The sequence below is a fragment of the Peromyscus maniculatus genome, chromosome 11 (genome assembly GCF_049852395.1).
Source record: "Peromyscus maniculatus bairdii isolate BWxNUB_F1_BW_parent chromosome 11, HU_Pman_BW_mat_3.1, whole genome shotgun sequence".
NCBI lineage: Eukaryota > Metazoa > Chordata > Mammalia > Rodentia > Cricetidae > Peromyscus > Peromyscus maniculatus.
In genome coordinates, this window is record NC_134862.1 from 63,422,142 (window position 1) to 63,436,112 (window position 13,971).

General features: G+C 45.4%; 1 protein-coding gene across 3 annotated transcripts in view; it reads right to left on the reverse strand.

Annotated features, from left to right (window-relative positions):
• The window catches only part of Cacna1e (calcium voltage-gated channel subunit alpha1 E), a 466,977-nt gene that overhangs the window by 8,073 nt on the left and 444,933 nt on the right, over positions 1-13,971 (reverse strand). For all 3 annotated transcript variants that reach the window (XM_076547646.1, XM_076547648.1, XM_076547647.1), the window contains 7 exons: positions 13,451-13,578; positions 8,449-8,545; positions 6,355-6,460; positions 5,451-5,558; positions 4,826-4,926; positions 4,450-4,556; positions 96-207 (listed from right to left, as the gene is read on the reverse strand). In XM_076547646.1, coding sequence (XP_076403761.1) covers positions 96-207; positions 4,450-4,556; positions 4,826-4,926; positions 5,451-5,558; positions 6,355-6,460; positions 8,449-8,545; positions 13,451-13,578 — 759 coding nt within the window. The remainder of the gene's footprint in view (positions 1-95; positions 208-4,449; positions 4,557-4,825; positions 4,927-5,450; positions 5,559-6,354; positions 6,461-8,448; positions 8,546-13,450; positions 13,579-13,971) is intronic.

A 13,971-nucleotide genomic window follows, 5' to 3' on the forward strand; every position in this document is an offset into this window, starting at 1 on the left:
TCTCAGTGAACGTGAGAAACTTGGTAAGAAAAGGCTGAAAATATGAGTGAGAGGGATCAGGAAATATTTCTGAGGCCATAGACTCATTCATTCACCAGAGATTGCTGTTCCTGGAATTGTCCATCATCAGCTGGGTCCATACAAGCCAACTGGAATATTTCTTGAGGGGAGAGTGGACTCATTGAAGTGTACCCACTCCGACCACTCCTGAAAAGCAATGTCAAATTCAGAGGTGATGAGAAACAGAAACAGTCATGCCATAATTTCCACTAACAAATTCCATCCCATAGAAGACCTCCTCCTTACAAGGGCAGCACCCTGCACTCTCGGCTGGTCTATGAGTCTATTGACTTCCAGGTGGCTGGTCTTATAACAGAAGATGTTTAAGAAAGCATAAGAAAACATAGAAAGTGGTGTTTTCAACCTGCATTTGGAATCATTCATCATTCTGCTGGCGACCAGCATATCTGTGACAAATGATGTCATTTGTCACACTCAGCCATATGGAAGACCAGTGCTAGATTGTAAACCTGTTTCTGTTGAGTTTCCCCATTGGGCAGAAAAATGCCAGAGTTTAAACAGTGAACAGCTTGTTTAAATATTAAGCAGTCATAGTCTTTAAAAAAAATTCCCCACTCTCAGTAAAATGGTTTTACTGTGCCAGCATCCATGGCTAAACTCAACTCCATCCAATTCAATTCCATGAACATTTACTAAAGGGTTTCTCTGTGCTGCTCACTGTATCTGTTGGTTCATGAAGTGGAAGATGATTTCAGAGGTGTTGGTTGAAAAGCAAAGACCCTTGAGTTGATTGCTGTGTGGGAGGAGGTTTAAATGGTGATGAGGTAGGGACAAACACAAAGCCTGCCACGTGAAAAGTATGGAGAGTTGCATGGTAGATTGCTATCAAACCAGTTTGGTTCAGCTATTCCTATATGATCACACCCATGGTGTTGGTCAGAACAGCTGACGTTTCCTGCAAAATTGGGTTCTGTTGCCATTCACTGCCATCAGTGAAGAGATCTCATTGTAACCAACAGTGAGAGTGAGCCCTTGTGACTATGGGAAGAGGGGCAGAGGCCAAGGCTATGCAGTTATAGAACTGTAAGATGATACACCATCTCTCGAAGTGTCTGTGTTCTGCTCTAGGGAAGCCCATCTCATAACAGTCTACTGCTGAGGACTCTGCATCCCATAGAAAATTAGAGGAATCAGCAAGAATTGCCAGTTACTTTAAAATAATCTGTAGGTACAATCTTACTAGATTAGCATTAAAAGAGAAGGTTTGACTAACAGAGAATCACCTGATGGATCCCCTGCCAGTGAGAGTGTTAGCTGAGTTTTACAACTCCCATAGAGTATCTCGTATTTAAATTACCTGTCTAAATGTCAGTCATTTATTCATGTGCCTTCTCCTGAAAACCAAGGGAACAAGATAGACAATGCATGTATATGCACATGGGTCCCTGTTAATTCCACAGAGAACAGTTGACTGTTGAACAGGTGGAGAAGACCTTCTATGATGTCAATGGGTCTCCAAAAGTTCATGTGTTAGAAATTTCATTACTAAAGTTATATGTTAATGTTATTTAAAGTAGAACATTTGGGAGATAATTAGGACTTGATGAGGTCATGAAGGTGGAGCCCCATTACGGTCTTTATCACAAAAAGGCCCAAACACCTAAGTTAGCAAGCCTATTCTGTGTGACAAAAAGGTCCTCATCTGATACAAGCACCATGCTTTTGGGCTTCCCAAGACGCAGCATTTTCATCCAAATAATTCTATTCTTTATAAACTACTAGTCTGAATTATTTTGTTAGAAAAACAGAAAAAAAATATTGGCAGGACCCTTAGAATCACAGAAAAGCTTCAGAGTGTTAAATAATTTGAACTGAGTGATAACCTACTTTAAAAACTTTGTGAAGGTTCTTGTTTTAAGACAATGTTCAAAATACAGGACATGGCCTTTCCTAGGCTCTTGTTGCTACCTCATTAGCAACCTTTGGCTTTTCTTTGCTCCCAGAATTCCATGTATAGGCTGTTTTAAGTTTGTTGAAAGTAGTAATAAGCAGGCTTTCTTTCTGCTTAAAACTTGAACATAGGTTATTCCCAGAGTACAGGGTGCATCTGCTCCCCACAAAACTATTTCCACATACGTTGGACTTTCCTTACTAAAAGTCATTTCCTTGAACTATTCTTGATCTCCAGTAATCCATCAGAACTCTCTTACATGCCTTCATATCATGCTGCTATTTTTCTTTCTGGAATTTATCACAATTGTACTCGAAAACCACAACTTTTCTCCCTGCCAGCTTTCTCATTTAAAGCCTGGCTTTCCTGTATGCAAGATCACTTGGTGTGTGGGGGTGTGGGGGCTCTGTCTGCCATGGTCACCATTGTAACCTCAGAGCAATCTCTATAATTAATGCCTGGCTCTCAAAACACGTGGTTCTGAAGGGCAGGCCTGTAGCAGTATCTACCCAAAGGTTTAAACTAGAAACATGTGGGTCATGTTCATTCCTCTACCTCCTTTGCTCCACATAACAAACCCATTCCTAAATCTTTTTCCCCTATTAAATACTTTGCCTATCCACTTCTCACCATCTTTAGCCTGGTTGTCCAAGCCATTGCCATTGATAATTTATATTACTGCAGCAAGCTACTAAATGACATCATCTCTAGAACTCTTTCCCTCTGAACTCTTAAGTCTAAACTAAATGCATAAATGGATTTTGAAAAGCCAAAATCTAATAATGTCACTCTGAGACATAAAGCCCCATTATTTTAAGACAAAAATTTAATTTTATCATGGCTTAGAATGCCTTCTAAGTCTGGCCTCCGTGTAGTTCTCCAAACTCAGCAGTAGTCACCATAATCATAAGTGTCTTAACTTACCACATTCTCACCTTTTGAAGAGCTTGCCTTTGGGTCTCTGTTTCTCCATTGAGGACACTCCCTACCACCCTACACCAAGCTAGGTAAGGAGCTTCCCTTCCATACATCACAATTGCCCGCCCTTATATTTTTAACTATCTCTCTTATCATTTCCCCTTTCCTGATTTGTATCCCCAGGGACTATGACCTGCTCACCAATATCTCCAGTGCCTCAGCCAATGCTCAGGCCAAATGTGTTCTCGATAAATATTGGTAAAATCAGGGAGTAACTGAATCTATAAATACATGGGAGAAAAGCTAGAGTGAGCCCATGATATGGGTTCAGTTAGGTAGAAAATTCTGGGCAAAGGGGGTATCTTCCACCAAGGACTCATGAAAAAATAGAGGAGATACCATTTCTCTAGCCTTCCCTTCTTCCCTCTCTCCTCCAGAGCAATAAAATGAATATCTACATGTTTTCTGAGGGCCAGAGCATCTGTATACTGACTGCCCTTTGATCACACCAAATTGTTTGGGCATGTTCTTCTCTTCCAAGTTTCTTAGACTATGAACTCAGAAAAATGCTTTGCAAAAACAAATCTCTCATACCACAGTCCAAAAGATATTCATGGTCTGAGCAATTCCAAATAGTGTTCCAATGGGGGTCGCATCCCTGAATCCTGGATATCATTTTCCTGATCATTAGGGACATTGGGCTTCTTAGTGATTACTGGTTCTATACACAGGACTTACTTAGACCTGACTCCCCCCGCCCCATACACACACACACACACAATGCATTTCCAGTGAGTAAGGTGCTTGTGTTCTTTGGCTCCCATCCCGGACTTGGTGAAGACAGGAGAACAATGGCATCATGAGGCATGGATGCTACCAGAGATCATTGATGTCTTAAGAGCTGGCCTGCACACAGAACCTAGAAGTGCTAGAGAGTCTTCCATTAAGGTTTTGATTTTTATTTTCTGTTTGCAATGTCCTTTTTGGTCATTAGAAAGAATAAGATGTAGAAAGCCTCTAGAGTCAGAAATAACTGATTTTTAAAAAAAATCAAGGTTCTACTCCCAGTCATAGTCCCTGTCCATTTGTAAAAAGTGGTGATATCAATATATACATCTCCAGGGTACAGTGGCATCAACTGAGGTAAGCAAATAGTGTCCCTGGAACTACCAGCCTGGAGCAAAGAATCCAGTGACTGTTGAGTCTCTTTCCCCTTTATGCTCATTGATCACAGAGCCCATGACACTAGATCCATCAAGAGAGGACAACCAAGCATTGAGAGATGGTAATTCTTCACAAGAGAACCATAGCGAAGGTGCTAGATATTATAACATGAGTCAGCGCCTTCTGCTACTGGCCTCTCCCTCCATCTACTGTCTCTGATACTTGGCTGCAGCACTATACATGCTGGATTCACTTTTCCCTTACTCCTGCTGATGAGACATTTTGAGAAAGCCCGAGGAAAGGAACTGACTGACTCACGGTGTATGACTTCTGGGCTTTTTACAATGGTGATAAAATGCAAGCAGGAGTCCTATGGACCCTTTGCTTTTACTCACAGTCCTGAAACGGGGTCCTGCTGGAGATAAGGCAGGGCTTTGGCATTAGCAATGATCTCCTGAGGCAGTGATGAGGGCTCCATGCGCTGGAACATGGGTGCATTTTTCTGTATGGAAATAAAGAACTCCAATGACTTTGTGGGCACTGCTATGAGAAAATCATGGTTTCCATGAGGGACAAAGAAGTATGACTGATTATTGTTTGATTATCTTAATCTTTTAATTCATTGGGTTTCTAATCCTACAGCACTAGAAATATCTTGGACCCCCAAACCCCTTACCATCTTTTAGGGTACTTTCTAGAGATACATGCAGCCTGTCCCCCTAGACACCTGTTTATTCATGACCCTTCCAATATGCCATCACTGATCCTCACCTGTTCTTCTAGCTGCTGTCGCTGCTTCTTCACCTTGCTCTGTTTATAGTAGTCCATAATCATCATCGCTGCATAGATTTTGCCCACTGTCAGGTCAGAGGCTAAAAACACAAGTGGGGTGTTGGAGTGAACAAAGAGGATGCAGGTGGGCATAAGCTTTCTTACCTGCTCCCTGAAACAGGTCTGCACTTTCAGTCACTCATTCATCTAACATTTAAGGCTCTGAGGACACAAAGTGAATGAACCCATGCAGTGGTGGCGATGCTAACAGTACTGGATGGTACGGACTACAGTAGTCAGTACCACCTCCTATCATTCCAGATCCTTGTGTCTGAGCAGCAATGCATTTCCCCAAATGTACTAGGGCTTACTGAACAGTCTTAAGTGGAGGGAGAGATCTATGTCCCCAGGAAATTCCATTCACAACCACAGTGATGCATCTTAAGAAGTTAGTTTCAATTACTTGTGATTAAAAGTACTTTAGAAGTGAGGCCTTAGTTAGTTTTCCTATGGTAAAGGAATGATCTTCTCTTATCTCCTTGATCATTTGGGTTTCCCTAAAAGATGTGGCCTTGGCATGCTGGGCCACAGTGACAAGCACCATTGGAAGGAGGAGCCAGCACACCTTTGGGCATGGGCACAAGCAGATCCAGCATCTTCTGAGACAGGTGAGGCCAAATGGCCAGGGTTTCTTTTTGTAGCTCTGAGTCTAGCTGCTGTCTGTCTGCACCACCTAGGATAAGATGAATTATTAATAGCCCAATCAGAACTGACACAGAATAGTGAAGACTGAGGAGTAGGTGGGGGCAGGAGCTGAATCAGCGTGGCACCTCACATGATGAGGGGAAGTCTTGGCCCTGAGTGACAGTGGATCCGGCAATACCAACATTTCTGCTGAGGAAGCAGAACACTCTACATCCTATTTTAAGCGACTGAGGCATATTCTTCCCTGGTGATCTGAGGCTGAGACCAAGATCAACTTCCTCACTGATTCTAACAGCTTCCCAGGTGCTCAATATATCAGGAGGGCCAATGAAGAGAGCCATGAAGGAGACTCCTGCCTCATTAATACACATCATTCCTTCCATTGACCCTAACTATACAGTCTAAGTGATCTGATTTTTAAAAAGGCAGGAGAAGGCAGCCCAAAAGGTCTGTGTAGATGCCACAGACTGCTTCTCTCCCAGACCACTGAATTAGCATCACACTGGGCAAAGTACCACTATGTCCACTCTGTTGGCACCTGCTAGAGACGCTTTCCAAGACTACAGAGAAAAGATGCTATGTGGGAAAACTGCAGAATTATTTCTAGAATGCCAGCATATGCCAGACATGGAATATCAAGTCATTTATTTTACCAGAGAAAGGACACGTCTTAAAGTTACTGAGTTAGAGGGAAAATCAGGTCACTGCATTATTGGGTGCGTGGCTGGCTAGACTGTAGTTCAGCCGGCTCCATCCTGTAGCAGCTTCACGGGTTATAGCAGTCTCCCCTTTCCTCCCCTCCCTGCTTCCTCTACTAATCTGACCTTTGGCGATTTTAATGTCCAGGGCTGTCCGGATCAGAGCCATAAGTGTGGAGGTGAAGTGGACTGTCATGTCCTCAGCCACTGGCATGTTCATCAGGACCAACCTCTGCGTGAAAGAGAAAAGAGAAAGAGCAGGCAAAAGCAAATATATTGAAAGACACCTTGGTTTAAAAGAAAGGGAAGGAAGGAAGGTGCAGAGGTCAAGTGCACAGACAAAAAAGAAGGGCAAGGATTCCCCGCCCCCACCCCAGTCTGGTCCTCCCTACCTCACACTCAAAGCACATTTGCTGCCATTTTATCCAGGGAATGATGCCAAATTCCAAGGAAAGGGGGTTCCCTAATCATCCTGTAGAGCCCGTTCCCATGGGTAGTGCTAGGAATACCCTCCCATAGGGATGGGAAATGACTTGAAGAAGTGGCCCAGGGAAGGAAGTCAGCTCCGGGAGGTGGCTCCGCTCCCTGCTCCAGGGTTGCTCTGCATTTCTACATGTCCCACGAACACCCCCAAACTCAGTGGACAGATAAGGGAGAGAATTGGCCTTGCTTATCATCTCACTTGAAAGGTGTATCCTGGTGCCCCCTTTTTGAGTCTTTAAAAGATGGAATTTGCCAGCCCATGACTGAACATGCAGGAAATCCAACTTATCCGAGGGATGAGGAGGAGCAGGATGGGCAGGGCGAGAGTGCAAACAGGCTCGAGGCGGAGGAGGATGAGGAGAGCGGGGCAGACAGTGAGAGGAAGGCACAGGCATGAGCAGAGTGGGCAGGCCCTGCTTCCCTCACCCAGAGGAAGGGATCCAACTGACATGGCCAAATCCACTTCTCAGAGAGTATCTTGCTTTGAGAATTCTGTAAAACTCTCCTCCCAATTCACTCTATCAAGCCTCATCCCGAAAGTCAAATTCATTCCCCACTGTGTGGTACTTAAGGTTATCAAAAAAAAAGGTGCCATTCCCTGTGCTGTGTACAAAAGGAGCTACACACTGGGGTGGAGGGGGTGTTCCTAAGGATTCCGTTCCAGTGAGATGTTCTCTGGAGAAATACCATTTGGAGAGGGCCGCAGAAGGGTCTGTGGTGGAATCACCACCCTGGGGGGAGTGGTTGGTAGTGATTAGAGCATGTCTTTCACAAATCATGCTCTCTAACGCTCAGGTGGATTATCTTGCCTAAAGCCACTCCACAGACACAGTGTGTTAGAATGTAAAGGTGGTTTCTTGTTTGTATCGGAGTCTCATCCCTCCTACTTCTGTAGAAGTGGCAACATTACTATGATGTATGCTTAGGTGAATGAAAAAGCTCCAGAGTTCTTGGCCAGTCTAGACACCACAGGGGAGCTACCAGTAACTATTAGTGATAGCTTTGGGGCCAGAAGTTTTCTTCATCTATGAGCATTCTAATGACTCTCAGTGGATGCTGCTGCCCTATGACCACAAGGAATCTACTCAACACTTGGGCGTGCTAAGAAGGCAAAGTTAATACTGAACACATCCTGTGCCCATCAGTGCCCTCCTCAAGGGCACTTGGTAGCTGGCCAATGGGGTAAGGAAGCTGCATTCCTGTTAGTCATGAACTGAAGACATATTCCTCTTCTGTGTTTGTCTCTAGAAGGAAGCTATGCCATTGTACAGGGGGAAAGACATTTGTTAGGAGTGTTCCTTCTAAAACTGTCTTGTGGAACAATCCTTGGGGATTGTTCCATTATCTCCCTAATTTATGAGTGAAACCATCCCTTTCTCATAAGCTTTACTGGCTCTTTTGATATGTTTCCTTCTTGCCCATCCAACTATTTCCTGGCCACCACTCTGCCTCCTTTGAAAGGAAAGACACCACTCAGCAGGGCCTTTCTAGTAGCCCACTCACAAGAAGCCACACACGTGTAGCAACACAGTAACACAGTAAACAGTCCGGGGTGAACAGCGCTAGGATCGCTCTTGGATCCTGTATGACTCCATCTTCATGAACCTTCCTGACTTGAATCCTTGATTCCCATCACCACCTCCCCATGCCCAGCTTCCTCCCGTCTTCTGTCCTCCCCACAACTGGATCCCATTTCCTGTTGGTCTCTAGCCCAGAACAAAGGAAGGGGTTGTCTACCTTATAGGCCACTTTGGAGGGACATCTCTTGCCGAGGCCTAGCGGTGGTGACATGAGAGTCAGCATTTCATACATCTCAGTGTAATGGATGCGGCCACTGCTCATGGGGGTGGTAAGTAGGGGTAGGAGATGGGCAGGGCAGGAGGGGAGGCGGGGAAAGGAGAAAGTGGTTGGAGGGAAGGATGCAGACAGGTAGGAGAGAGGAACAGCATTCCCAGAGAGCCAAAACAAATTAATACAGGAAACAGAAGAAAAACAAAACAAAATGGACAAACAGGAAAAGAACAGGAAACCTGTTAATCAAGGCAAATCATACAAGTGACTCCATCCTGGTGCAGATTTATATCACGCCCCACACAGACCCGGGAAACGCTAGTCACAACCTCTGGTCCCTCTGACACTGTCAGAAGGTGCTGACTGGGGTGGGGGTGGGGCTCACTTTCTCCTCCTCCTCGGTTTCTGCTGCGCTGGCTGGCTCTCTAGTTCACTGCCTCTACCCCCAAAGCAACACAGACATGTCTTCAATTCCCAGGGCTGTGCGTGAGCGGTATAAACCGGATAGACGGTGCTCCAGCCGTGGGTGGGAATTTCTGGCCCCTACTGGGGCTGGGATGCTGGCCCAGAAGTCAGGCCTGTCCCCTGCCCTGAACCCACAGGCAGAACGTCGTGTATCCCCCCTCTGTGGTGTGTGTGCAGCGGGAGGCGGCGGCTTGCGTTAAAAGTGGTGGGCTGGGGTGGCTGGTCAGAAAGTCGGCTCCGTTGCTTCCACCTGGCTCCGTGAACAAGAGTGCTCTTTGTTCCCCAGCATGCACCAGGGTCGATGGCATGCTGGGGACAGAAGGAACAAAACCAGGAGGAGGAAGAGCATCATCTTGCATGCCATGCTCCCCTCCCCAGCTCTCCCACATGCGGCTGCGGGTTTCACTAGGGGCGGAGTTTAAAGAGTCTCAGCAGAGGCAGCTGTTCAGCCTCCTGAGTTCAGAATCAGCGTCACCATCCCAAATCAGCTCCATCCATCATCTAGGCAGACATCCTTCCTGAGCCTGTGTCTTCTTCCGCTGCCTGGGCAGGGCTTGGCTTTCCTCTCATAGCACCTGAAGCAGGGTTCTTAGCTAGAGGTCTTGGTAGAGTGGCTAGGATACTGAGTATCCAGGGTATGGCAGAGTTCAAACTTGTATCTCTGAACTTGTTGGCCTAGCCAACAAGTAGTGACTTGACAATTAATGGCAGACCCTTTCCAGGTGTGTCTGGCAGAAACCTATGGCAAATAACCTGCTCAAGGTCATTCAGTGGCTGCGAAGGTCATTTTAAACTCTGTGCTGTGTAATTCTCTAATGGCCCTCAAATTCATGCTTTTTAAACTACTTTCACCCATTGCCCCATTTCTTTGTTGCTTCTTCCTCTCTGTCTTATAGCTTTTATTGCCAACCCTGGAAAAAGCACTCAGGATCTGTGAGGGATGGTAAGGGTAAGGATGACTGGACTCACACTTTGACTCGTGTGGTTTAATGAAAACGAAGCTCCAGTGAAGGGAAACCAGAACTCTGCTTGACTTAAAGAATTTCTGCATTTGGAAGAAGGAAGAGGTCCTTCAGTAAGAGGTACAGGCCATGGTAAACCTGTGTGTGTGTGTGTGTGTGTGTGTGTGTGTGTGTGTGTGCATTCTCGCTCACACGCCAGTGTATGTATGTAGGAAAAAAAAGCATAGTGGCCTTTGTATTGTCTTGAACTCTCTTCTGCCTTCACCATAAACTGAGCCCTTCCTTCCTACATAGCAGCTGCTGGTTCTGGGAGGGTTTGGGCCTCTTTAAACTCAAAGGAAAGCAACATGAAGGTGTCCTCATGTGGCGCAGTGGTGGTGGAGCAGAGGGCGGAGAGGGTTAGATGCTGCATCCCACTGCAGGTCATGGCTGAGGACTGGGAGGCAAACCTTGCAAGCCACCCTGTAGGGGCAGTTCTCTCCCAGGCCCAGAGGAGGCGAGATCACCCGCACTAATTTGTACATATCCTTATACGGGATCCTGCCGCTGTAAAGAAAGCACAGGTGGGTTAATAAGATACTCAGAAAAGGCTAGGGATGGAATGATGGCTTCTCCCTGCAGGGACTGCCCAAAAGAGGTATGAGCAGTTGGTTGGTGTTTGACAGAATTAGACTAGAACAATAAGACCCAGAGAACCACCACCTCGCCAAACTACTGTTCCCATTTTCTTGGGACATCAGAATGCATCTAATATTCAAAAGGAACTACCTAATGCCTACAGTGCCCAGAACTACCTATGTGGCTCACATCTGGCCTGAGTAGCTCCAGCTAGACTTCTAAGAGCCAAAAGACAGTGTGTTTCTGACCACAGTCCAGAGCAGATGTCAGGTTGCCGACATGAGGACTACAGAACTCTTGGCTTTCACACCCATACTGATTATAGTCAGTTACTCAGGACCACCTGTCAGGAACAATCAGCATCTTTCTGTAGACTGAGAGAGACAAATTTCCCACTAGGCTCATTAGCAAGAAACAGCATTTCCATGAGAGAATTTGAAAAGCCTTTGGATCTGTGTAACAGATTATCCTGAGTTCAGCTTGGGTAAACTCTGCTCCATTCCGCAGGAGCCTGCTGGGATCCATGTCCACAAAGTAATGTGGGAGGAAGCCCTAGAAACATTCCCCTGCAGCTCCATTCCCACCATTCAAGATCCAGTTTGAGCCTGCAGAATTCCAGGAACACTGTGACCTTTTTTTTTTTTTTTTTTTTTTTTTTTTTGATAACCTTGTCTTCCAAGAACCTTCTTGAGCCTTCTGGCTTCTCATGGAAACGGCAAAATTGACACAGGATTAATTCCCAGTGGTCAAAACATCTTCTCTGTCAGGGACCAGAACAAGGAAGCCATGGTGGCGTCTGAAGTAACAGCCTGGACCAGGCCAGGGTTTCACATAGAAACTATGAGCACATTATCTCCATCTGAGCATCCTTTTGGGCAGCCATATCAAAGTTGTTTTTTACAACTTCACCCTTTCTAACCTTTTCCTAACTTGGTGCTGATTTCTCCTGAATTCTTCCAGATTGTAGCTCATCAGTACACCCCAATCTCTCATGCTTTAAAGGGATGGAAGATAGTCATGTGTCAGTTTATTTTTGCTTCTTAGAATAGTAAGTAGAGGGCTCATGAGTAACCATAGCTAATGTCCTCTACAACCTGTTGCCAGTTTTTCTTCTGAAGACCCTCACTCACGTACTTTTGTTGGTTTCTTCTCAACAAACTTATTCTAACGAGGAAGCCAATTAAATTGTAACCAGAACAAGTATTAATTCTCTAGACATTCAAAATGACAGGAGGGATTCATTCCCCTTTGTCTTTTTGTTCAGTTCATGTGACTAAGTCTTATGGTTTGTCCTGTGGAAGTTTCTTCTCAGCAACTGAAAGACGCAGAGCATCTTTAACGCACTTGGCATTTGGATCCACAGACAGCATGAAACCAAAGGAAGCCGAGGTTCCAGGTACTAGGGATACCTGAGTGAGGCTAGAGGAGCAATGCCCTCCTTTGGTAGCAGATAGTTTCTCTTCAGTCAGGCAGGTGACTAGGTCCTCCATGCTTTACAGATGGCGAGTCTCCTTATTTCCAAGTTGCATTCACATACCATTTTGTCAGTTACCCTAACAGTAGTGTGCATGATATAATAACATGCTCACAAACACACTCCAGGCTAGGTAGGTATCATTACCACCACTCGATAGATGACTTGTCCAAAGTGAGAGAACAGATAAAATTCAGGCCTAGCATCATTGTCCTCCAAGACACTGCCGGTTGTCTACTAAAAGCCTTTGCTGGACATTGAGTTCAGCAAGGAAAGTCTATTGCTTAACCACTGTAACAGGAAGGGGCTTACATAACTCTGTGCCCTGGCTCATGGTTACAGAGGGGAAAGAAACTCTAATTCACCCATCCACCTTGAAAAATTAACCCAGGTTTAGCAGCTTCACAGGTTGGTAGATTTGGGGAAGAGTCGCACATTATGAAGGGAGTGTCAGGTGGAAGCAACATGGTCCACTCCTGTGAAGGATGGCATTTCTTGGAGTATATTCAGAGGGGGACCAGAATGGATAGAATGGTGAGTGGAGACTCAGAAGCTAAGTTGACCTGGGCCAGCAAAGCTTTTCATTCATAGAATGTCTTCCTCTCCTCAACAGCAAGGGCTGAAACACTGTCTTTGTTTCTGAAGCAGGGGTTAGAAGGCTTTTTAACAGTGAAATTTTTGATAATATTTTAATAGTAAATATTTTTGAGCTGGAGGATCATACCACCTTTCTTACAATTACCCCCGATAGTGCAAGAACAGCCATAGATGACAGATAAAATGAATGGCTGTAACTGTACCTCCATAAAACTTCATCGGTAAAAGCAGGGAGCCAAACTTAGTGGTGAGGTGGTAATTTGCTGACCCTGGCTCTAGAGTCTAGATGTCATATCACATCAGAACTACTGGACAGTGAAAGACAGCAAAGAAGCTGGTCCCACCAGCTCCTGCCATTGAACTCAGTTCCATGTGATAGAACCCCACAAGTGCGGAGGGTAACACTTGGAAGGACCACTTGTTTGAAATGTAGTATCAGAGTTTTATTCAACTGTATCTGCTGAGAGGAATGAGGAGGAAAGACACTAATACCATTAACCATGGTTGCCAGATATGTCCCGTTGACCCCAAACCCCCTATCTTATTCCCTGGTAACTCATAGCAAGAGAAGGAGGAGGTTGGAAGACCCCCTGGTTGTGAAGTCAATCTCGGGTATAATGAGATTGGCAAATAAGGGTACAGCCTGCCACAGAAGAAAGCAGGGGTCCAGGAAGCCCAGGAAGAAAAAGACTTTGGTGACTGGCCTGATACCAGTGCCTCTTCCATGAGCTACAACCAAGAGAGTGTTTCCTTCCCTTTCCTAACAGGCAAGTATTTGAGTGACTCCCATCCAGAAGTCCCTGATCTCTAGGTGGCCAAGAGGTTTACATACCATGCTGCTCGGTCATATTCTGCCCAGACACGGACAAACTCATCCAAGTGGTGAGGCCCCAGGATAGAGGAATCTCGAGTCAGGTACTCGAAGTTGTCCATGATGACAGCCACGAACAGGTTAAGCATCTGAAGGGCAAGGAGAAGGGTTAGGGGAAACCAGATTAAGCCCGGAGAGCTTGCTGAATGCGACTCATTTTCGTTATTCACTCTGCACATTTCATTGTGTGGGCATCATGGGTTCATTTTTCTATGCCGCTTCTCATTTGCACAATACTCCATTCACTTTTATTGCCTGTTTGGTTTATTTAATTGTTCTTGTGGAAACAGAGGGAATAGTGGTTTCAGCATTCTTAAAGGCTCGAGGAAGTCAAGGCCAGATAACAACATTCCTTCTCGAGCTTCCATGCCTCACGCTGCTTCACAAAAAGGGCCTAAAAGTACTGTGAGAGCCCTAGAAACAAAGAACGGGTGAAGGTGATTGTCCTCTCTGCTTGTTTAGCCAATCTTTACTGTGTACCC